The sequence below is a fragment of the Zootoca vivipara genome, chromosome 1 (assembly GCF_965207765.1).
Source record: "Zootoca vivipara chromosome 1, rZooViv2.hap1.1, whole genome shotgun sequence".
Taxonomy (NCBI): domain Eukaryota; kingdom Metazoa; phylum Chordata; class Lepidosauria; order Squamata; family Lacertidae; genus Zootoca; species Zootoca vivipara.
Window position 1 is genome coordinate 66,739,191 of NC_142582.1, and position 24,645 is coordinate 66,763,835.

The 24,645-nt window shown below is 41.1% G+C and overlaps 1 protein-coding gene and 1 long non-coding RNA gene across 5 annotated transcripts in view; one reads left to right on the forward strand and one right to left on the reverse strand.

Annotated features, from left to right (window-relative positions):
- Window positions 1-33: 33 nt before the first annotated feature.
- On the reverse strand, window positions 34-9,957 carry TMEM9B (TMEM9 domain family member B). The gene is made up of 5 exons (XM_035119536.3): window positions 9,747-9,957; window positions 7,790-7,881; window positions 4,908-5,016; window positions 2,865-2,999; window positions 34-886 (listed from the first exon to the last, which is right to left on the reverse strand). Exons 1-5 carry the CDS (start codon window positions 9,828-9,830, stop codon window positions 731-733), a joined length of 576 nt encoding a protein of 191 aa, XP_034975427.1. The 5' UTR covers window positions 9,831-9,957; the 3' UTR covers window positions 34-730.
- Window positions 9,958-16,291: 6,334 nt separating this feature from the next.
- The window catches only part of LOC132592305 (uncharacterized), a 46,328-nt gene continuing 37,974 nt past the window's right edge, over window positions 16,292-24,645 (forward strand). For 2 of the 4 annotated variants that reach the window (XR_015949314.1, XR_015949315.1), the window contains exon 1: window positions 16,884-17,009. This is a non-coding gene — a long non-coding RNA (uncharacterized LOC132592305). Of the gene's footprint in view, window positions 17,010-24,645 lie in introns of all 4 variants that reach the window. The other 2 variants (XR_009557739.2, XR_015949313.1) reach the window with 2 other exon arrangements.

Here is a 24,645-nt window from a genome sequence, read left to right on the forward strand (position 1 = left end):
TACTGTACAGTATAACTAACTCCCAGGACAAGAGAAGATTCTGAGTAATTTATTTGCATTCCGTTATCCAGCTAATTTTTAAAGATTCTTATAATCCGCCAACTATTAAGATTTAGATGAATAAATTTAGATATCACATTGTAATGTAGACACTTAGCAAGCAACCGAGGAGGTCCAACACTTCCTATTCTGCTCTACATTGTTTCCTTTACACAACACTTCAAGTCTCTAGAGTTCCCTGTCTTATAGTTGGAGAGGTGCAACCAATAAAATGCATACAACCAGCCAGTTTTAGATGCAACAGCTATACTGAAAGACCCAGGTTTTTGATACACAGCATCAGACAGTTAGAAAATAACAAATATACATATATATAAAAGTTCAATATGTAAAGTCACTTGTAGCAGAAATGTGGCACACCGTCTCATTTCTTCAAATAGATATTAGGGAAACTTGCATTTAAGAAACATAGTGAATCATCTCTCAATGTCAAAATTAGCACACAAATAATAAGCTTATGCTTTATTAGTAAAAGGAACTTAGTATTGTATGAAGATTTTGGCTTGTTAAATATTTGAAGATATTCCTTCCCCTCGTGTTTGTGCTTCCTTTGCTGCTAACGAGCAAAAATGGTCTTCCGATGAAGTGGAACACCAGGAAAACAATCTGGCACTTTACTTTAGTCCATTAATTTTCTTCCAACACGATTTGGTGATAATTACTCTACTTATTAACTGAGCACAACATGACGGTCAAACACAGATTTGCGCTGTTCTTGGACTTGGCGTTTCCAACGTTGCTGGGCATACTCCACTTTGTTCAGCATGTTGGCTCGGCTTCGGGAACGAGCCAGCACATCATGAGCATTTGCAAAAGGTTGGTGATCCTGAAATTAAGGGAGATAAGTTTTCATTATTAAATTGTTATCGCTCAGCATGCAGAAGTTGCAGCTGCAGAAGCTGGCAACCCCTTTTCTGCTGTGCATGAGGTGAAGTGCACAGTATTCACTTTGCAAACACAATTCTTTGGCTCCAAGCCATTAAAAATAGCAAAGTTAGGGTCAAAGTTTGAGGATTCTGTGAGCTTGAGAATTTTCACTTGCCCAATAGAATTATTTCTTCTCTCCCCCCCCCCCAAAAAAATGCTTCCTCCTAATCTGCTCTGGAGAGTTGAAGGGAAACCCCAGAAGAGGTTTAAGGTCCACATGGGAAGATGGGAGGAAGGGGAAGTTTTGTTACACAGCCCAAAGTCCTTGCACTAAGTCAAACAGAACTACTTCATTGGATACTGCCTTGAAAATCAACTAACACTTCCCTGAGACCACTAACAACCAGTAGATTGTATCCACGTTTTACTCATTGAAATTAATGTAATGAAATTAGGCATATCTAGCCAACGTTAGTACAGCTAATGTTGGTTAAACCCAATATAAATTGTTTTCCAGTGCAAAATTATCAGGAGTAGTAAAAGGATCCTGTGTTTGTAAGATAGCATTGAATTTTAAACTACCAGCACACTTGCTACTCTGTCTAAGCAACCACACTACTAATCAGCAACACCTATTGTTGTGAAGTTGTTTAGAGTACTCACTCTAAGATGTCAAATAATACTGAGCACACATGTTTATATTCAGTATCTTAAAAGAAAAGCAAAAATACAGCTGTTTAGGTGACAAAGTTGAACTACTATATTTATGTTAAGCATTCATACCATCCTATTTCTCATACCACTGGATGAATGCCATTCATAAACATCAACATTCAATGCTAAACCTACTGTTTAGATTTTGGGCACTAAGCTGTGTTTTAAAGGATTAGCTTTAGAGAAGGGCATGTATGTGATATATACTAAGGATTAAATATCCACATTGTGAACTGTTTACCATGTTAACTTACTAGTACTGTATTTTTCTGTGTATAAGACAAGCTCAACAACTCTGGGCAATACCCCCCCCCAAAAGCTCAACAACTCTGGGCAATCTCTCCCAATTTCCTTAAAATAGAGGTCGCCTTATACACGGGGGCATGTTATACATGGAAAAATACGGCACTTTTAGCAGCAATACTTCAAGACGTTTTTTGGGGGGGATTTAAACAGCAACACACCAAACTGGAAATCAGACATCATGTTTTAGGTGAAAAAGCTGCAGTGGTCAGCTGGGCACAAGCTGCCTCAAACAACACCTGCACAAGCCCCAGGAATACCTTTTAGCTGGTTAAAATTTGTAGTACTGCAATATCCTATACCTAACAGACCATGGGAAGGAGTGTTTCAGGATCTTATACATACCCATAACCATGTGCATAACATGTGACATGGTCATATGTATAATACGCATATTATGTATGCGTATTATACATATGACCATGGTCATATGTATAATACGCATATTATGCATATAATATGTATAATATGTATATTATGTATAATATACATATTATACATAATATGTATAATTCAGAGGTCCAAAAACAAAGGGAAACTATCAGGCAAATTGGATGAAGACAACTGAACAAGAATTCCTCTGTGCTATGGAAGATCAGTGAAGAACTGCCACTTAAAGCAGGACTTTTAAGTTTGGAGCCAAGCAAGTGAAACCATCTTCCATCTGGTGTTCTTTGTACCTCTTTCACCATCAACAAAGATACTCTTGTTTTCCATGGCATTTGTTGTCTGCTGATTAGTACCATTTCCAATGCAAGGGTTGTTGCCTATTTGCTATTTTAGTATTATATTTTTTTTAAAAAAATATTTCTGTTGTATTTTTACAACAGAATTTTGAACTATCAAAATTCAACCTGAAATTTTGCAACTAGGGACCTTGAACATATGGATTTTGAATATTATTCAGACAAATAACTTACCCCAACGTCGTCATCGTTTTGTATTAGCTGTGAATGTCCAAAGAGGCGTCTCTTCAGAATAGGTTCTATCAAGGTAAGATACACCATATACAGCAGGAGGAGACCCAAGATGGAGAGATATATGATGATTGTAACCTACATGGCATAAGACAATAGTTCAGTTATGCCATCTGAAAAAACGCTAATAGGGAGAATGTTGGCTGGCCAAATGAAACAAACTGTCTAATACAGCATTGTAAACATTTAGGCATTCCATTCTCAGCAATGTATCCAAATGGACTTTTAAACCACTTAAGCATTTAGCATGAGTAAGTGAAACAAAGAGAAAACGCACCAAAGCTATCTAAGGACTAAAGAGTAGGAAAATCAAAACTCAATTTCTTCAGATAATATGGGTTCATTTTTTCAGGGAAACTTATCATGGCTAAAAAGGTGCCCATTCCAACGGAGTCTTTAAAAACAGGAAACAGAAGCAAAAATGGGTTGAAACAGAACCTCTGGATGCAGCACAAAGTGAATTTGTGAGAGCAGAGATCAACAAGCAGGTGAGGGGCCTGGACTGCTCCAATGTAAAGCTTGCCGCAAACTTGCTTTGAATGCCATCCATCAAAGCAGACTGTACATCAATAAACAAAACCTAATTATCTTGACTTCCTACTGAACCCACAAGAAAGAAGGGCATTTTCGTTGGCCAGATTCAATGCAAATCCATCGAACCTCCTGTGGGGAAGATTCTCGGGCAGGGCGAAGGATGAGAGGATCTGTCTCTGTCATGACGCTCAGGTGGAAAGCCTTCTACATATGGTTTTTCATTGTAATCTTTACGTCGACCTTCGTCAACAGTTCCTGGACCGGCTGGACCAGAGCGGGAAATCTTACAATTCCTTTTGCTGGGGAAGGACCAGGTCCTCACCAAGATGGTGGCTCAATATCTTAATTTACTATTTTCCCGTCGTTATACTCTGCAGTCATCTGAATTATTTGAAGCCCCATTGTCGTGAAAGCGGATAGCGGATTATTCCCTTCTCTCTCTTAACACAGCGTTTGCCACAGTGACATTTTTAATTTGTTATTATTTTGTCTGGGAGTTTGTTTGATGCCAATAAAGGTTTTACTTACTTACTAATAAACAAGACCACTGTCAGCACAGCAGCGAAAGGTTAAACTGGATGCACAAATAACCGTAAGCAATTCTGATGCTGTTACCAAAGCCTTGCAAAAATATTAACAAAATATTAAGCAATTCAAGAACTGGACACAAAAATGAACAGGGGTGGGCAGATTTACTGTATGTGAGCATTTAAACAAGACTATCTCTTAGCACTTAATTTTTATTTCCAATAATAACTTAAATAATTTATGGTACTCACATCAATAGACCAAATGCTATGCCTGTTAAGTATGCCTTGACTGGCAAAACATGTGCTATGGGGGTTAGCCATTGTCACTTGATAGAAAAATATCATGAATTGTTGACCGATAAATGGTCTAGGAAGCATGAGACTCGCTGCATTCACAAGTGATGCTAAACTATAGTTTAGCATTATGAAGACAAGCCGTAACACTCTTTGACCTCACATGTACCTCCTGTGCTTTTCTAGCATTGCTGTGAGGAGCTTGCAAGTTTCCACTTCTATTTTAACTGCAGTTTATTGTGACAACTGAACCTGGACAAACCGTAGAAAGCCCTTAACTATGGTTAGTAGAAAGAAACCAAATCACAGTTTAGGAAAGCTGGCTTAATTACACTAAGCAAAGTACATAATCAATATTATACAGGGGGAAGTGTTCTTCAAAATCTAGCTACCAACTTTCCATTACTGTAGCTGCTGCATCACACACATAATACTCAAGAGTCATGATGTTATTATGTATTTTCTCCGGAAGGATTTTTATGCAATTTATGTAGGTTCTACTGTACAAACTTTTATTTTATACGTTTGTCTAATCTAAAATGTGGATTTTGGCAAAAGTCTTAACTGAACAAATGAGCTTTAACTAACTTTGAGTTCTAAAAAAAAAGTTAATCAAGAGATATTTTACTTTAATAGTTTCAGAGCTTCTTTCCTCATATTTGCATTCACAACGTAAGCAATATGCCTCTACATCTGGTCCCGGAACTGGCATAGGCTCCACAACATGAAGACAATCACTGGGTGGAAAGGGAAAAGTGCTCAGAGTAAGTTTAGGTAAAATTACACATTGCAAAAAACGTATTTCCCATTGAGAACACATGCTGAATGTACCAAGAACTCACAATCTATTATTCATATTTTTGAAAGTTAGAAATAATTGACATTTAAGCCACATAATGATCTGCTTAAATATTTAATTTGGTGCAACAGAACTTAAGTCACTTAGGAAGAGGAAAACACATTAGAGTACAAATGCCAGCATGCGAGTATCTAAGAGAAGGCCCCGAATCTCTAAACCCCTGTCTGACTTGCTAGGCTCTACTCCCAGATCTTCATCACCATCACGAGCCCTCAGTGGATATCAGCTGTGGTGCATGAAAGTGGTAACACCAGCTGGAGTGATTGTTAAATGTTCAGAGAAGAGATCCTTGCCCTGGCAACAAGCCACCCAGCTCCCAAAATCACACATATCTCTTTACTCTAGCCATCCTGAAAGGTATTCTGATGTTCAAAAAGAGCATGCAATAGCCTAGGAAGCAATTTGTAGATCTTAGAAAAAACTTCTTTCTTTCTTTTGCAGGCAGGAACAACTGTCAAACTGAAGGCGGTGCAGAAGTGGAGTATTTTCAACAGGCAAGTGGTCACAGAAAGTTAGCCGCGATCGCAACAATTGTCATCTGCTTTCCCTCCCACTTCACATTGTCAAGAGTTCTCTCACCATGTGAAATACCATACACTCTTTTTATGGAACTACCATGCGTTCTTCCTCTATACAGACATACCTCGGGTTAAGTACGCTTCAGGTTGAGTACTTTCAATTTAAGTACTCCGCGGACCTGTCTGGAATGGATTAATCCACTTTCCATTACTTTCAATGGGAAAGTTCGCATCAGCTTAAGTACAGACGTCCGGAACCAATTAAGTACTTAACCCGAGGTACCACTGTACTCTACTAAAAGCCCAATCCTATACAAACAAGACAGTAATGGTGTGGAAACCTTTCTTCTCTGGCTTCAAGCACAGAATGAGGCTTACACTGTGAGGAACTGCACTGTACCATCCCTTTATCTTCATTAGAAGAGGTTTTAACTGTATATGCCAGAATGCAGTTACTTTTCTCAATGAAAGTGAACATGTGCATGAAAAACCAAATTTACAAGTCCTTTGTATATGGCTGCTTTCATATACCTTCTGGACAACACTTACTTATCACAGCTAATTTATTAATTGTTCCACTCTGTTTGTATTGACTCCTGCATCGTTCAAATGACAAGGGCAAATGATCAAATTCATGATGGCCAACCTAATGAGATTCTTCAGTACATGGCAGAGGCATTAAATAAATATGCTACTAGCCTCATAAAACCTTCCAAGCTAATGCCTATGACATCTCACCATTCTGGGTTAAGCCAGAAACAGATGAAACCATACTTCCTAAAGTTTGTAAATGAAACCAAACTTCATCCAGTTGGATCAATTTAATATCATCTAAGGAAAATATAGTACCGTGTTTCTCATATTATAAGACACGTCTTATATTTATTTTTTCCTCAAAAAAACACACTATGGCTTATTTTCAAGGGATGTCTTATTTTTTTCCTCCTCCTCCTGCCGCGGCCGGCATTGCTGCTGCTCCTATCAGTATGTCTTATTTTCGGGGTATGGCTTATATTCCTTGAATGCTTAAAAATCCTGCTATGGCTTATTTTATGGGGATGCCTTAAAATATGAGAAACAGGGTAGCTATCGCCAAAGGGCATGTTATGCACTGGAGTAGCTAGTCATGAAGAAAAGCTTCCAGTCACTACACTCATAGATAGGACCAGTGCCAGCAATCAACAGCCTAACCTGGCCAGGTCACCATTCACTAATCTCCTTGCAGGATGCTATTCAGCAGCAGGGAGCAGCTTGCTTTTGAAAGAGAGCAAAGCTTAGTTCCCATTTGCAGTGGCCGCCTACCATTTTTTAAATTACCCAAAATGTAATGTCTGGATGTTACGATGAAATGTACCAGTATTGATTTCATAGATCCATAGTCCAGACTGAATGGGAGCAGAGCTCATCTTCTGTTCAAAAGTATCTTCCCTCTCCACCATGTATTGGACCATGGTGGAAGGCAGTGAGTGGTTTTGGTGTTGCTGCCACCATCAGAGTGGTAGCAGTGGTTGTTGCTGTGGCCAACACAAGTAAGCCTGTGCCATGATTGGGTGGGAGTTATTCTGGATCCAGTGTATGCTCTCTATGCTAAGGGCCTCTATGCTGGCCCTGCTAACAGAAAAGCACCACAGTCTGGGTATTAGCATTCATTGAGAGGAAATACTGTTTTTCCCTCCAAGACTTGCCCTATACTGTATATTGAAAGACACTATGAAAGCCACTGTTTCAAGTTCATATATGCAAATTAGGCTAACCCACATGCCTTTGCTTGACTACTTTTGACAGCCAATTCATGGTATGCCAAAATATTAGAACTGGAGTTTTGTCCGATTGCCTTAAATTCAAGTGCTTAAAAATAAACCATTTTTGAACTAAAGGCTTTTCTTTCATAAATGCTGTTGTATTTCAGTTCCATCATAAAAAAGAAACTATAGTTTATTACCTATGTTTACTAAATAGCCTCAAATTCAACAGCTCCTTATCTTTTGCCTTTACTGCACCTTTAGGCTCAGCATAAGGATTAATTTCCACATTACAAAATTCTGTATCAACAACAGTACCTTTGAAATGGCAATTAAATAAAGTGCAAACATTTTAGTTAAGAGTACAAGAACAAAAGTGCCATATACTTACCAGTCTTTCTGTGAAACATTTTTACTGAAAATGTGGCCAGCGTGGTCTTTGTAAGGAGGACAGATGCATTTACATCGGACATCTTCAGAATTCTGAAAAATATACACAAGCTTAGAAATATGGGATTTGCCATCAAGAACAAAATATAAAACAATCAACAGGAGAAACATGTTTAAAAAATAATACTTAAGAGTACTGTATAAATGATGTATAATGACAATAATGCCTATCGTTTTACAGAGTATTTATGATTTTTACCCCATTGGAATTTATGTATGTCTTCAAAGGCTTCAACCTACCTCCTAAAAAATGAATACAGTAATAGAAAGAAAACATCACAGATGTTTGGATCTATAAATTGAACCATGCTTGAGCAAGTTAATTAATTTGCTTAGAACTGTAAAAATGGGAGCTAGATGGATTACCTCCTTTGGTAGTGTTTTAATGCAAAATCAACACACCTCAGGCTGTGTACCTTGAAGCATTTCAGCAGCTTTGAGAAACAAGGTAAATCTTGTTACACACATTTTCCACTTTTAAATTCCAGCAATAAATCCAGGGATTCTGAAATCCCCCACCCCAACACAAAATATATTCCATTTCCCACTGTTCCTCAAAGCCATCTAGGCAGGCAATCTTTTACACCAGTTAACCAGTTTATACACCACAACTCATCATGAAACACCCAAACACAACCAGTTGTGCTTGATCTTTAAAAGCAACTCCTACATTGTCATGTGGTTCAGATGCCTATCATCTTCCAAAGCAACTACTGTACTCTATTCCCAACTTAAGAATGGAAAGCGAAATACTGGTCGACAACAAAAGAGGTTTAAAGACGCTCTCAAGGCAAATCTTTAAAAATGCAGTCTGCCAAGTGCTCCAATTGGAGAATAGCCTTTACCAAAGGCGTCATGGACTTTGAAGAAACATGAACTCAGGAGGAAAGGGAGAAACCAGCTAAGAGTAAGGCACATCAAATCCTCACCGTGATCAACTCCCACCCAGAAACCTACATATGTCCCCACTGTGGAAGGACGTGTGGATCCAGAATTGGCCTCCACATTCACTTACAGACACACTGCTAAGACTGTGTGTCATGGAAGACAATTTTACTAGGCTATAGGTGATTGCCAAAGAAGAAGAAGAAAAGATGACATCTACAGATGTCTAAATACACAAGATGACAACATGAACAAAGGATAGGAATGCAAGACAGCAGTCAGAATTAGAAGCATCATAAAAATCCATAGTAACTGCTGTTGGCCACAAATATCATGCTAAAGCTAAAGGTGGCCACTGAAACTCTCAGCAAGCCCAAGTCAACATCAAATACTTTTCAGTTAAGCGGAATGTATTTCGAAGTTAAACATGTTTGTAATTATAAGCTTAAGCAAAATGCCCCCCTTTGCACTTCACAACATCTGAAATGAGGAAACGACAAACACTTGGGGTGGGGTAAATAGGATAAACACATATGACATTGCAAAAACCTCCCTGTCCGAAAACCGATTCTTTCTGCTGTGCTTTGCAATTCTCCTGCCTTGCCCTACCACTTTTCTTTTAAGGAGAGCTCCTACCTGCGTTCTGCTTAAGGGATATTTTAAGGGTGCTGTACAGTATAAATATGTATTTTCAGAAGTTTAAAGTCGTCGATAACGAGAAAGCAAGAGACAGCGACGTAGGTGAGATTGACAGCCCCGGCGTTGAGAGTGGTGGTGGTGGGGAAGCGGAGGCGCCTAATTCCCTAAATGTATGGATTTGACAAGCTCTGGCATTTTGAACATAAGCTTTTTTTGGTACATAACCCTCCGGAAATTGGGGCTTCCGCTGCCGCTCCCTCCTAGATGCAGATATCCCGGGGACTAGAAAGGAAGCCGGTGGACTCAGTGGAGGGAGAGGGAGCGGGAGCGCCACGGAAACGGACGGGGAGGGGTAGCGCGCGCGCGTCGCATACCTTTTCGCCGGCTACGTGCCCGGCGAGCGCGGCCAGAGCCAAGAGCGCGCACAGCGCCGCCCGCGCTCCTCCCGGGACCGCCATGCCCGACTCCCGCGCCCAGCCAACCCAGAGACCCTCCCCTTATCGCCGGCGAGGCGGGGCGCGAGCGCGAACTCCCAGCTCCGGAACCATCCCGACTTCCGCCTTCGACGGAGGCTCGGGCCCGTCCGCGCGTCGTCACGTGACGCCGCGGGCCATTCCTTTTTGGGAAAGGGCCCTCCTCCCACCTACCAGTGCTCGAAGGGCGGTCTCGCGGCCTTACGGCGAAATCACGCGAGGGGAGAGAACCGGTGCGGTCCTCTTCTTCTCTCACTCCAGCTCCGCCGCTTGCTTTTCTCTAGTACAAACGGAGGCGGCTCCCCTCAGCCCCCGACGCCACCAGGCCTCCGTGGGGTTTCCTAAAAGAGCAGCGCTACTCCTCTGTGAAACTGGACGTCAAAATTGAGACTCCAGCCCTTAAATGTGCTTAGTTGAAAACCAAGAGGATTTGCCTTGGCAGGGGGAAGTGTTTTAAGATGAGAGTGTTCATGCGAAATGCTTTTATTATTTCTGTTTCCGAAATCTTAGTTTTGGGGCGTAGTTTCCTCCCGCCGCGCTCCCCCAATCCAATTTGCCACTTCTGTCAGAATCGAGGCCCCAGAGGTGGAGACCTGAATTAATATTGCTGCATTGACCTTTTCTGGTTTGGCTTTTGTTTCTTCAACAGCTGTTTGCCGGGTGGACGTTGGCGAGCTAAAGCGTTTTTTAACATGAAATGCGTTCATGGTAAAAGCTTATAAAGAAACATGGCATATTACACTCCAACTTGATTGTGACTGCAATTTTGTGAACGCTTACAGTAGCTAGGGGACTTTCCAAAGCTGCTCAACTATACAGCACTAGACTGTTGCAGCCCTTTTTAAATTACTAATTTTGAGGGAAATCCTCATCTCCTATGGCTTTCTTTTGAATCTATCTGTCCACCCTGGTACACCCTCAGGGACAGGCTTTGGTTTTTCAAGTGGTACCCTGTGTGAACCCAAAATTTGGCATCCCAACCATTAGTTGCGATACATTGTGCCCTGTTCAGTGCGCAGTGCAACTGGTTGTGCTGCCTCTGAGACCCTAAAGCATAGATATGGCACAAAACCCTGCCCCCACTATCTTACAGTGTGTTCATTACTGCCTTAAAGTACAGCAAAGTTAATTTTTTTTCTGTGTGTTTCCCCCCAAAAAAACCAGCTGTTCACATCAGCAGAGCTTCATAGTATCAGATTAATTTCTGTTTGTGTTCTTACTCAGGGGAGTGTATTTACCTCATGTGTGCATGATGCATACTTGTAGCATTGCCTTCCAGCACAATCCTAAACATGTCTACTCAGAGTAAGTGTCATTGAGCATAAGGCTGTATACCACAACTTGGCACAGCAACATCTTTATCTCTCTTTGAATTTCTAGCATAATGCAATCTGTGTCATTTAATACGGTAGCTAGTTTTCAGTACTGGAACAAAAGATTATTTGCCTTGCTTTCTCTGGTTCTCTCAGACCGCTCTTGAGCTTAAAGTGCCTTTAAATCTTTGTGCTTGTCAAATAATCACTAAGCAGTATGTGATAAGTATAAGTATATTATAGCCTGTAGATTTCTCTGAGTATGATTCATTACCTGCTAATAAATATGTGCCCAGATTAAAGGAGACAGAGGGAAGGTTGCACACCCCCTGATTTTTAATCAATCTCATTATAGCCATTTCCTGCAACTGCAAATTAGTACTTTGATGCCAGTTTCACCAACCCACTCTCCCGATCTGTTCAGCCACCTGCCCGCTTTAGGTCTTTACTGGGAAGAACATTGCCTTTGTCTAAATATTCATGCCAAAGAACTGAAAAAGAACAAGTTTTTTTTTTCTTAGGTATTTGCCATCTCAAAAGCAAGTGACATCTCTGCAGAAAATATAATTAAAAACAGCCCTGCTTTCATGTGGATATTCTTGGCTGTAGTTAAATCCAGTGGAAACAGTGTTTTATTTTAGTAGGGAGGCAAACTTTATTTATAACGTGTGTGAAAACAAATTAGCCACACATGAAAAACTGCTACAGAAAATACATCTTTTTTGCACGTAGTTTCACATCATTTGACGGAATTTATTAATTTGCTAACCCTCAGTTCAATTAGAGAGCAGCTAGGCAGTTTGCTACAGTTCTTGCCACAAACCTTTTACCTCAGGGTCATGAATGGTTGTGATGGTCTGATAATGGCTTACCTCACTGGAGACTGTGATTCACCAATAAGAGTGGGAAAGCACAAAGTTTGTGAGGGATTTCCATGCTGATTTCATTTTGGTCAGGTGTTGTGTCCCTCATTGTGATGGGGGATTGTCTTAGTAAGACAGGTGATAGAACCCACTCCATTTCCACTCCTCCACTCCATTTCCAAACCAATGTAATTGCAGCTGTGTTGTCCATATGGATTGCCTGAACAAATGGGACAACTCTTTATATCTTGTAAATATGTATCTTCCTTAAGACTGACCCCCACCCTAGCACAGGGGTCCTTATATAGGCTTATACTAGATCTGTCCAGTATCGTGCAGAGATACATTTTTTAAATGCTATAACCTATTTCACTTCCACATGTTTGTGACTGGTTTGGACACTACCGTAATTAAACTTGGGGAATTGAGGTCTATCACCTTTGTAGGGCAGGCTCACTGTATAAAAGTCTAAGACTCCCATTTAGAATAGACTCAATCTGAGTATATTAGTTGTATAGAAATGAGTTTACAATAAGGAAATTTTCAATTGCTATGTAGCTAACTTCTTGACTTGTTAGTAAGCAAAAGTCTCATTTTTAATGGTGTCCAGAAGTTAGCATTGCAGTGTATAGTTTAAAATTATTTTGTTGCTGTTATCAACTTGTGTACATGATTCATGTATATAGTCTAATATTAGAGTTTCCTTGCCTTTGGCAAAAAAACCAAACCCATGCTGAATTTCCAAGTGGAAGTGAAGCTATGTTTTCAGCAGAGACTAGAACAGCAATTTCATTCTTTACTGCACAATATACTGTTTCTATCTACTGCTGCTTGCTTCTTCTTCATAAGTTACCGGTATGTCACATTGACCCTAAAGATCGGAAGCCAAAGCTTTTCCCCTTGATATTTTGGAATCCTTTGCAAAAGGATCTTAAGTGATCCAAATGTTAGCTGCAGAAGCCTCCTGCTCAGCCATGAATTCATCAATGTACGACCCTGGTTATAGTTAATCACAGCCTTGGTTTGCTGCCCGTAAATTGGGATATAACCTACCTGCCAGTCTGCAGTACTAAACCAATCTGGAAGTGAGTCCAACTGAAGTCAGTGGGACTTACTTTAGAGTTAACATGCTTAGAATTGGGAATGGTTAAGGACACGGGTGGCGCTGTGGTCTAAACCACAGAGCCTAGGGCTTGCCGATCAGAAGGTCGGCAGTTTGAATCCCTGCGACAGCGTGAGCTCCTGTTGCTTGGTCCCAGCTCCTGCCAACCTAGCAGTTCAAAAGCACGTCAAAGTGCAAGTAGATAAATAGGTACTGCTCCAGCGGGAAGGTAAACGGCATTTCCGTGCCCTGCTCTGGTTCACCAGAAGTGGCTTTGTCATGCTGGCCACATGACCCGGAAGCTGTCTGCGTACAAACACAGGCTCCCTCGGCCAGTAAAGTGAGATGAGCACCGCAACCCCAATGTCGTCTGCGACTGGACTTAACGGTCAGGGGTCCCTTTACCTTTTAAGGACAGAAAACAGTTTGCACTCTTGAGCAGCTATAAATGTTAATAATGCAATCTTATTTATGCTGCTCTTCTTTTTAACTGCTTTTTCTCAGGCTGAAGGGGAAAATGAGCACCACTTGTCAGATTGTCAAATTTGGTTCTGCTATAGTTTGCTTTTGGGAAGTTGACCTGAAGAGGTCGCTAGATATACATCCAAGAAACAGGTAAAGAAATCAAAATCAAAGTATTTTTAGCATGTGTTAATTGTCTTATTAATGCTGGGATGTTCAAGTCATCAAGAACTGTCTTCAGCATGTAATTATTCCTGACTGTACTTTTCTGCGTTTTGTTTTCCTTTGACCTCACATTATACCACTTCTGTCTCTCCCTCCCCCCCCCCCAAAAAAACACATTTATATGAACATGCAACTAGGATAACTACATCAGGATAACATTTCATGTGTTTGATTAAATGAGTTGTAGTTCACAACAACTGGAGCCATTTTTTGCTGCAAAAGGTATTCCTCTGGAAACTCTGAAAGTCAAACTGATTGTACATATTTGCACCCAGTATTGCATTATGTCTTTGAGAGATAAAAAAAGCGCAACATCAACAACTGTAATAAGCTGTAATCAACTAGATGCTTTTTGAAGTTTACAAGTAAAGCATGAAGATTGTGGTCTTCCTATAGCTGTTCTGAGGAGGGTGATTTTGGGGGGGCTTTGTTATATGAAGAAGTGTTAATGTTTCTCTATCTTTAATTTATGTCTATGTTTTTAAATGTTAGTCATTTGGAAGCTTTTTTAGATAACAAGCAACTAAGAAGTTAAATAAATAATAATCAGATCATTAATAACCAGCATCAGAGGTATATGAGCACCAAGGCCCTATTTAACCTCCATGTTCCTGATGGAGCACCAAAAACTGACTGTCCCCAAACAGCTTTCACTGTATTGATTTTATGTCATCAGGCTCACAAGGTTTTCCAGAGTATGATGACAGCATAGCAGATGCCCTACTTGCTCTGTGTTTCCATGACAACTGTTAGAAAAACAGCTTCTGTCCCCACTGCCAGTGTCTTTATTACATCTCACAGCTGTACTCCGAGTGAGACTTTCATCTCCTGAAGGTGTTTCTTCTTCCAATTAATCACCAATGTTTTGTTGAAATGAAACACAATTGAAATATCTATGACTTTAAGTAACACAGTTATGAAAAGCAGCAGGGTATATATCTAGAAGGCACGCAGTATGAAATGGGTCAGGACTAGGAGTACAAACACATTTAAGGGGAATGTAGATTGCTTCCTAAATCTGTCTTTTGAATGTTTCATTTATATGACAAAGAGGGGTCTGGAAGCAGATAATAAAGTAGCCTACTAGCATTACATTGGCATGACCAAACTGAATAGAGGGGAGGCTGCCTGGGAACACCCGGATCCCGATTTTGTTCAAGTTGAAGCCACTGCACGGCAGGAGGAGGGTGTTGTGTGTTCGACTATGCTCCCTGGCTCTTCATGATGTTGCACGTGTGATGTCACCCCCCCAAAGAAATTCATTTTCAGAAGATGGTGCCTCTGCATCACCCCATTAACTAGTTTGCTGCCCTCAAGTGTACTGGGGAACACTGTCCCATTGCCAGGGTTGAAATAAGATTAAACCGCCAGTTTAGGCAGCTTCTATACATGGAATGTGTGTGTTGTGTGTATGTGCTAAAATAGTGTCCTTTGCCTCAGGCAACAAAAAGTCTTAAGCCAACCCTGTGAATGACTGCTTAAAAGTTTCTTAATTGGCAGTGGCCAATTCATTAACTACAAATCCTGAAATTTTGGATCCCCCCAAACCGGTGCCAAAGTTTTGAAGTAGTTTTGTAGCCCTCCCCCCCAACTGAGTATTTGATACATCAAAGTGTTTGTGGTTCATAGTTAACACTCGGAAATCCAACATTGTCTGATTCAAACTGGTGCCAAAGTTTTGTAGTTGTTTTGTAGGGTTTTGTAATGAGAACTGTGCATTTTGTAGCACCTCCGAAACTGAGTAATTGATAGTCAAACTGTGGCTCATAGGTATCATCCAGGAATCCAACATTGTGGGATGTACAAAACATCCAAATTTTTGAAGTCGTTTTGTAGGGTTTTGTTAATGAAGCTGTAGTCAAACACTGCAGCCTCATCTTTCGTTAGGGAAATTTACAGGCGAATAGCCCAAGATGGTTAGGAAATAGGTAGGTCTTCCTTGAGTGTTTGAAAAGGAAATCCATTTGAGATTAGGAGTAGTGACACATCTCATCCCCCACCTCCAATGGATTATAGAAACAAGATATCTGAGTTTTAACAGAACAACAGAAAAGGGTTTTGGGATAGTGAGACAGAAATTATAGCTTGGGGGTGAAAGTGAGTTTTGCACTCTGGAAGTTTAAAAGCATCTCAGAATGCTAGACTGCCTCTGGAGATCTGATGCAAGGCAGTGTAATTGCTGTTTTCAGGAGTTCTATGCTGTCTATCTCATACAATGCTCAACTTGTAAGTAAAATCAAATATTACAAAACACCATAGGTCTCCAGTGGTATTTACTTTCTTCTTCTTTGGTGATCACTCATAGCCAAGTAAGATTGTCTTCCATGAATATGGTCTTAACGGTGTGTCTGTAAGTGATATTTACTTTAAAAGGAGATGAAGCCTGGAATTCTGTCCCGGGAACGTCATACTGCTTAGGGAAACTATTTCATAAGAATTCAGAAATGTGTGAGCAGCACGTGCTTATAGCTGGCCTCAATTGTTGTTGCCTTGATGACCAAGTCATCCTACTCATTTTTTTCTCATTTTTATTATTTCTTTATTTTTCCAGTTTTATTCCTTTTCTCTTCTGTTGACACACGGGTCTCTAATTAAAGCTGTCAGTTTAGACCTCATCTTTTTTTCCCCATGTGGCTCAACAAAACAAGGTCCTCTCTCGTGGCTAACTTAGATTGTAACCCGCTGCACACAGATCTGAGCATATGCACCACTGAGGAGAGTGGGATTGCTTCCAAGTAAAGATACATAGAATTGTGCTGCATGAATATTGACCTGTACCGTATCAGCTCATACTATGGGCTGCAAGATCTTCATGAAGCCTCATTTTTAAATGCCACAGGGCTCCTCAAGTTTGTAATTAACTCTTAATTGGAACTCACAGAATGGGACAATTGCAAACAACTTATGACCTTATATTGCAGAGAGAAGCCGGCAGGCTACAACAGAGTTCCCAAGCTTCCTTTGCAACAGTTCTTTAGCTCAGTGTGTGCAAAACTACTATGAAAAAATAATGAAGTTGATATTGCAAATGCCAGATTAATTAGCTCATATGTCTATAGGTCATTTTATGTTGAAAAATGGATAATTATCTCTATTCCAAGGAGTAAAAATTTCTGTGAGCAAGAAAGGAGCCCCAGCTGATGAAGCATCCGAGCCCCAGTGACAGAGCATTAAATTAACAAGCAAGTCATTCAAGGAGGTAAGTGTGTTTGTTCATTCATTCGATTTACTTACTTACTTACTTACTTATTTCATCTGCTAAAATAGGGTACAGCAGAGGCATTGTGAGCTAGGAGCTAAATTCCAGTGCAGGACAGACTTGAGAAGCTGCAGTAAACAGCAACCAGAAATTTATATAATAAAGGGCAAAATGTAAGGGTAGGCCTCAATCCAAGTTAGACATTTAAGCATTAATTAAAAATTAGTTCAACTTGAAAAACAGCTTTCATATCACTTTAAAAAAACAGTTCACAACTAGAGTATGAATTATGACTTAAAAGTGGAGGGTAAACTTAAACTTGAAAAAAAACCACACCTCATTTCAAGCTCATGTAAGCTTTGGTTAAATTTATCAACCAAAGAGTAAGGATAGGTCTCAGCCCAAGTTAAAAACTCTGATTTTGGTTCTGTTTCAAAATTAGTTAAAATCTAGAATATTTTTAAACTCCCAATTTACATTTCATCTACCCACAGTCTTCCTTTAATCCCCGTTTAATCCAGCCATTGTCCACTCCCCTGACAAACATTCCCATTGCTAGGGGGCTAAACTGACCTAAATCCTCCATTCAGAGTTCTGCTCAGTGGAATTGAGTACAGACTCAGACCAGTAGTTGAGCCACACTTCCTTGTGTTTTTCAAAGGACCACTACCTGATCTAATTGAAGTAGCAGCTGAGGAAAGCTAGACAGGGCTATAAATTAAGGTAACTTACGGTACCAAGGGAGCCTATTGTATAAGCAAAAGGTAAGCCCATACTCAGTAGTTCTCAAAGGTTGTAGAGCACCACACTGGCGTGACAGGAGAGGATGGCAAGTGTGGCAGGAAGATTCAAGGACAATCATTATTACATTTTGAGAATGATTAATGTTCTTATCTAGCTACATTGTTTTCTAATTTCTGGATGTCTCATGATAATATTATTTAAAAACCCACCAGTGGTGTTAGTTTATAGTATACGGTAGGAAAGGATACAGTCTTGTATTGTATGCTAGAGAAAAGATAAGTTCCTTCCCTCATTTATAATAAAAGTTCTTTTGACAAATGTGCTTGTGTTCCAAGCTTCCTTCCCAGAAAGCAAACTTGGAGCATGACTTTCCAACTGTCACAGAATCAGCTAGAAGGGCAGCAAAGCTGGACTTAAGCTTAAGTGATGTCCAGGACTTGGAACAAGATGGATTTATTGTTGAACCAACTGGGAACGGTGACTACAGTGCTATTAAAGGCAACAGTTCTTGTTGCTGCTCCTTAAAAAGCAGCTGGAAAAGGTTCAGAAAGGGGAAATCCAAATTTTAATGGGGATGCTGGAGCAGATGGGCACTGCATCTGATCCAGCAGGGCTCTTATGTAACCCTGCCTTCTTTTTGTCCACATAAAAATTGCATTTCTAACAACAATGTTGGTTGGAGTTGAGCGGAGAGGCTTCTGAAGGAGCTATTATCATGTGCTCCTGTAGTGGAGGGACAGGGTCTCTCACAAAGATTTGCTAATAGAGCAGTTATCTGACAGTGTTACCTGTAATTGGGTTTCTAAATAGAGGCACCACTTTCCCAGCATGCCAGCCTGAAATAACCTGCAAAGCCCTGTGAAAAGAATACTTCCTCTTACGGCAAAGAAGCCTGGTTCTTTTTTCAAATGGTCTTGGTAGAAACATTGGTTGCTAGGTGACACAGACACTGCTCATGGACCCCAGTAATTTTGACATGTTGAACCAGGAATCTCGGGGTGGGGGGGAACCCTCTTTCCCCAAAAGATCTCCATTTTGAGTCTTGTTAATAGAGTTAATAGAGTGGCTTCTGTCCTATCCAGATAGTTTATTAGTGTTATGGAATTTCACGCCACCCACAATGAGAGGCAGGAGCATAATCTTAAGTTAAATATAGCAAACTTACCCTTTACTCCAAGTCAATAACAGTTGGACTGAAGTTAGTGAAAGGTGCTAATAATTCCCAAGCCTGGTCCTGTGAGTAAGCTAAATAAAGACACTGCCTGAGGCAGTGCCTAGGACTGGAAGCTCTTCAGTAAAGCAGCCTCAAATCATCAAGCCTTTATGCAGATAAGTAGCCAGGGCTGATATATTGTGAGATCAGGAATTTTGAAACTGTTATCATGATCTGGACCTAAAACCATTTTTGCACAATGTATCAGTACATCACCCAGGCCTACTGATGGAGACCCTTGGATGATTCAGAACTCTGATCTTTTAAGGTTCTAAATTGTGCAGGGAACAAGATGGTGATGGGACAGAGCTCTCTACATTCACATGTTGCCTTTATGAGTAGAATGCCTGAAGGGAGCTTTTGTTGATTTTATGGTTGCTGGATATCATAAATAATAATAATAATAATAATAATAATAATAATAATAATAATTATTATTATTATTATTATTTTTTATTGGAAGCCGCTCTGGGCGGCTTCCAACAGAAAATAAAACACAGTAATCTATTAAACATTAAAAGCCTCCCTAAACAGGGTTGCCTTCAGATGTCTTCTAAAAGTCTGGTAGTTGTTTTCCTCTTTGACATCTGTTGGGAGGGCGTTCCACAGGGCAGGCACCACCACCAAGAAGGCCCTCTGCCTAGTTCCCTGCAACTTGGCTTCTCGCAACGAGGGAACCGCCAGAAGGCCCTCGGTACTGGACCTCAGTGTCCGGGCAGAATGATGGAGGTGGAGACGCTCCTTCAGGTATACTGGACCGAGGCCATTTAGGGCTTTAAAGGTCAGCACCAACACTTTGAATTGCACTCGGAAACATACTGGGAGCCAATGTAGATCTTTCAAGACTGGTGTTATGTGGTCTCGGCGGCCACTCCCAGTCACCAGTCTAGCTGCCGCATTCTGGATTAGTTGTAGTTTCCGAGTCACCTTCAAAGGTAGCCCCACGTAGAGCGCATTGCAGCAGTCCAAGCGGGAGATAACTAGAGCATGCACCACTCTGGCTAGACAGTCTGCAGGCAGGTAGGGTCTCAGCCTGCGTACCAGATGGAGCTGATAGCTGCCCTGGACACAGAATTGACCTGTGCCTCCATGGACAGCTGTGAGTCCAAAATGACTCCCAGGCTGTGCACCTGGTCCTTCAGGGGCACAGTTACCCCATTCAGAACCAGGGAATCCTCCACACCTGCCCGCCTCCTGTCCCCCACAAACAGTACTTCTGTCTTGTCAGGATTCAACCTCAATCCATTAGCCACCATCCATCCTCCAACCGCCTCCAGGCACTCACACAGGACCTTCACTGCCTTCACTGGTTCTGATTTGAAAGAGAGGTTTCAAGAGAGTACCATCATGTTTGGATGGTACTGAGTGATAACAGGGGACTTGTAAGAACATGCACTAACCGGGTTGGGGGGAGAGCAGAGAAGTATATGTGTGTGAAAGGAATCATGTAAGATTTAGTTTTAACATGTACACAAGCAGCAGTTTTGCTAATATATCGTGGGTGGAGGACCCAATCTACATACAGTATACTGGGCATAAAAATCCTGCTCCTTCATGGTTTAGAGTGAGTCCTCTGAATGAGAACAAGGGTTGCCTTCCCTCCTCTAAAAGTCAGTCTAAATGTCTGTATGAATTAATGTACTGTAAGTCCACAACTTAAGCGCATTTAACTTGTGTGCATAGAACTATATATGCATGGCAAATTTAAAATAATAATAATTAAGGGCTAGAAAAGGGCTGGGATTCTGGGGAAAATGACTTTGGCAATCCCACCTGCCATTGAACCCATTGTGTTTTGACTATATGCAGTGTTGGCTTTAGGTGTAATCCCCAGAATATAACCCTTGCGTAAATTGCAGGCTTAAAAGGTAAAGGGTAAAGGGACCCCTGACCATTAGGTCCAGTCGTGACCGACTCTGGGGTTGCGTGCTCATCTCGCATTATTGGCCGAGGGAGCCGATGTATAGCTTCCAGGTCATGTGGCCAGCATGACAAAGCCGCTTCTGGCAAACCAGAGCAGCACACGGAAACGCCATTTACCTTCCCGCTGTAGCGATTCCTATTTATCTACTTGCATTTTGACGTGCTTGCAAACTGCTAGGTTGGCAGGAGCTGGGACCGAGCAACGGGAGCTCACCCCGTCACAGGGATTCGAACCACTGACCTTCTGATCAGCAAGCCCTAGGCTCAGTGGTTTAACCCACAGTGCCACCTGGGTCCCTACTGTATGCAAATTTGTATCCTGTGCCCTGAGTCCTTTAAATGCCTAGCAATAACCTTAGATAGAGCTGTATCCCCCCCCCCCCGGAATTAAATGAACTTAAACCTGGTTGGCTAACTTGAGACATAAGAACCAGGTATATGTGATATGGCTACAGCTGTCTCATTCTTGGAACTTGAGTTGTCAGAATATCCAAAAGGTGGTCTTTGTTGACTGTAAAAGTGTTGACCAGCTTTCTGAAGTAAATGTCAGACTACTATAGTTGGTTGTGAGGCATTGTGCCGCCATGACTTTTCCATATTCAGTATCGACTGGCCTGGAATTAAGCCACTAAAATTCAGTTTTGCTTGAATTGTTCTCTCAATAAAGCAGGTCCATCAAAGACTTTTGTTTGTAGCAGTTAAGCCTAGATCCTGTAAAGGCACAAATATAACTGACCCAATTCCAATTCCATCCCAATTCCAAAGAAGGGCAGTGCCAAAGAATGCTCCAACTACCGCACAATTGCGCTCATTTCACACGCTAGCAAGGTTATGCTTAAAATTCTACAAGGCAGGCTTAGGCAGTATGTGGACCGAGAACTCTCAGAAGTGCAAGCTGGATTTCGAAAGGGCAGAGGAACCAGAGACCAAATAGCAAACATGCGCTGGATTATGGAGAAAGCTAGAGAGTTCCAGAAAAACGTCTACTTCTGCTTCATTGACTATGCAAAAGCCTTTGACTGTGTCGACCACAGCAAACTATGGCAAGTTCTTAAAGAAATGGGAGTGCCTGATCACCTCATCTGTCTCCTGAGAAATCTCTATGTGGGACAAGAAGCTACAGTTAGAACTGGATATGGAACAACTGATTGGTTCAAAATTGGGAAAGGAGTACAACAAGGTTGTATATTGTCTCCCTGCTTATTTAACTTATATGCAGAATTCATCATGCGAAAGGCTGGACTAGATGAATCCCAAGCTGGAATTAAGATTGCCGGAAGAAATATCAACAACCTCAGATATGCAGATGACACAACCTTGATGGCAGAAAGCGAGGAGGAATTAAAGAACCTTTTAATGAAGGTGAAAGAGGAGAGCACAAAATATGGTCTGAAGCTCAACATCAAAAAAACCAAGATCATGGCCACTGGTCCCATCACCTCCTGGCAAATAGAAGGGGAAGAAATGGAGGCAGTGAGAGATTTTACTTTCTTGGGCTCCTTGATCACTGCAGATGGTGACAGCAGTCACGAAATTAAAAGATGCCTGCTTCTTGGGAGAAAAGCAATGACAAACCTAGACAGCATCTTAAAAAGCAGAGACATCACCTTGCCGACAAAGGTCTGTATAGTTAAAGCTATGGTTTTCCCAGTAGTGATGTATGGAAGTGAGAGCTGGACCATAAAGACGGCTGATCGCCGAAGAATTGATGCTTTTGAATTATGGTGCTGGAGGAGACTCTTGAGAGTCCCATGGACTGCAAGAAGATCAAACCTATCCATTCTTAAGGAAATCAGCCCTGAGCGCTCCCTGGAAGGACAGATTGTGAAGCTGAGGCTCCAATACTTTGGCCACCTCATGAGAAGAGAATAATCCTTGGAAAAGACCCTGATGTTGGGAAAGATTGAGGGCACTAGGAGAAGGGGACGACAGAGGACAAGATGGTTGGACAGTGTTCTCGAAGCTACGAACATGAGTTTGACCAAACTGCGGGAGGCAGTGCAAGACAGGAGTGCCTGGCGTGCTATGGTCCATGGGGTCACGAAGAGTCGGACACGACTAAATGACTAAACAACAACAACAATAACTGACCGTATCATGTGAGAGAATCAAGGTGGAAGCATTGTCAATATGCTTAATACCCATGAAAAAAGCCCGACCCTAAATGTAGAATATCTCCTCAGAATGGAAAAAGTGCATTCTGAAATGGCAGTAGACTTTCATGCTGATGAAAGGCCAATGCACTACTCATTACGCAGAAGACAGACAGAAGAACACAGGCAATGTACATTCTGCTTTCATCATGATGCCTTTTAAAATAAGGCAGCCAATTAGATGTTGACAAAAACATGAAATAAGGTGCCCTTGCTATGTTCAAATATCTGAGATCCATTAGTATACCAGTGCCATAAATAAAAGCTGGGACAACATGCTCCCCTGAGAGCGTAATTAGGTAGGAAAGAAGTCTGCAAAAGTTCTCCTCATTTGTCTCCTAGAACTCAGCATCAAAATATTTCCTCTAGAAAGATAACTATGTTCTGATATATAATAACCAGGAGATAAATTGCTAGTATTAGCAGCAGCAGCAGCAGCAGCATACATGGTTGTAGCCTATCATTACTGGGATGAAGTAAATCGTTTTTAAGTAAATGAAATAAATAAATAACATTAGAATACTAACCTTCAATATGAATTCTCAGTAATAGTATTTGCTTTCCCCTTGCAGCATGCACCTCGGATAACCTGATTGAGTCTGTGGGTATTTTGCTCTGCTCTGTGTTTGTGGTCTGGTTTTCATGTTTGAGAGTTGGTGGTCCCACAGCATGAGGCCAGAAACTTGTTTATAAGAAATATGTATTATTCATTGCCTGCATAGGCCTGATGGGATAGAAAAGTTTTCAGCAGCCATTTGAAAGTTGAAATAGAAGATGCCTTCTGAATCTCAGGTGGTAGAGTATTTCACAATACTGGGCTGATGACCCTAAAGGCTTGCTTCCTTGCTAAATGAGCCTTGCAAACTCAGAAAACGGCCAATAACACTCCAGCAGATTATTTCAGTGATTGAGCTGGAATATAAGGTTTCAGGCAGCCCTTGCAGTACTCTGGACTGAAGTTGTCTGGACCTTTGTAAATTAATACAAGGACCAGGAACCTGACTTGGTAGTAGATTAGCAGCCAGTACAAATGCTTTAACAATGGGGTCACATGTTGTCGGCCAGATGTAACCAGCGGGGATCCCAATACCTTCCTGAAACACAGCTGTTGGAGCACTAATAGTTTCTGTTACTTGCTTTTCCCCCTCCAGTGCCTTTTTGGAACATGACCCCCCCTCCACACACATACATTTCCCATCCACTTTTATATACTATACGTTCTGCTATACAGGGTACAGTCTGTTCTAGAAGAATGAGAAGCCCCTGCACTTGCACTTGCAGAACTTGATCTCAGTCAGAGCCACCCTTTACACAGGAGCTCTATATTTTAGGGTGGCTATAACAAAAAGAAAAAAGAGAGAACGAAAGATGATGCAGATTAGTATAAATTTTACATGTGCTAATTTATTTGTATAGATTTAGATAATTACTAAAATGTAAATAGAAATGCATTTCACCATAGTGGGGAAGATGTGAGCAGGTTACCTGTTCAGTCTGCTTTCCAGGTGCTAAAAGTCAAAGAGCAACTTAAAGGCTACAGCTTTCCCTCGTTATGGTTCTTTATCTTTTAACTGGGCTCAGACCAGACTGCCATTCAGATATA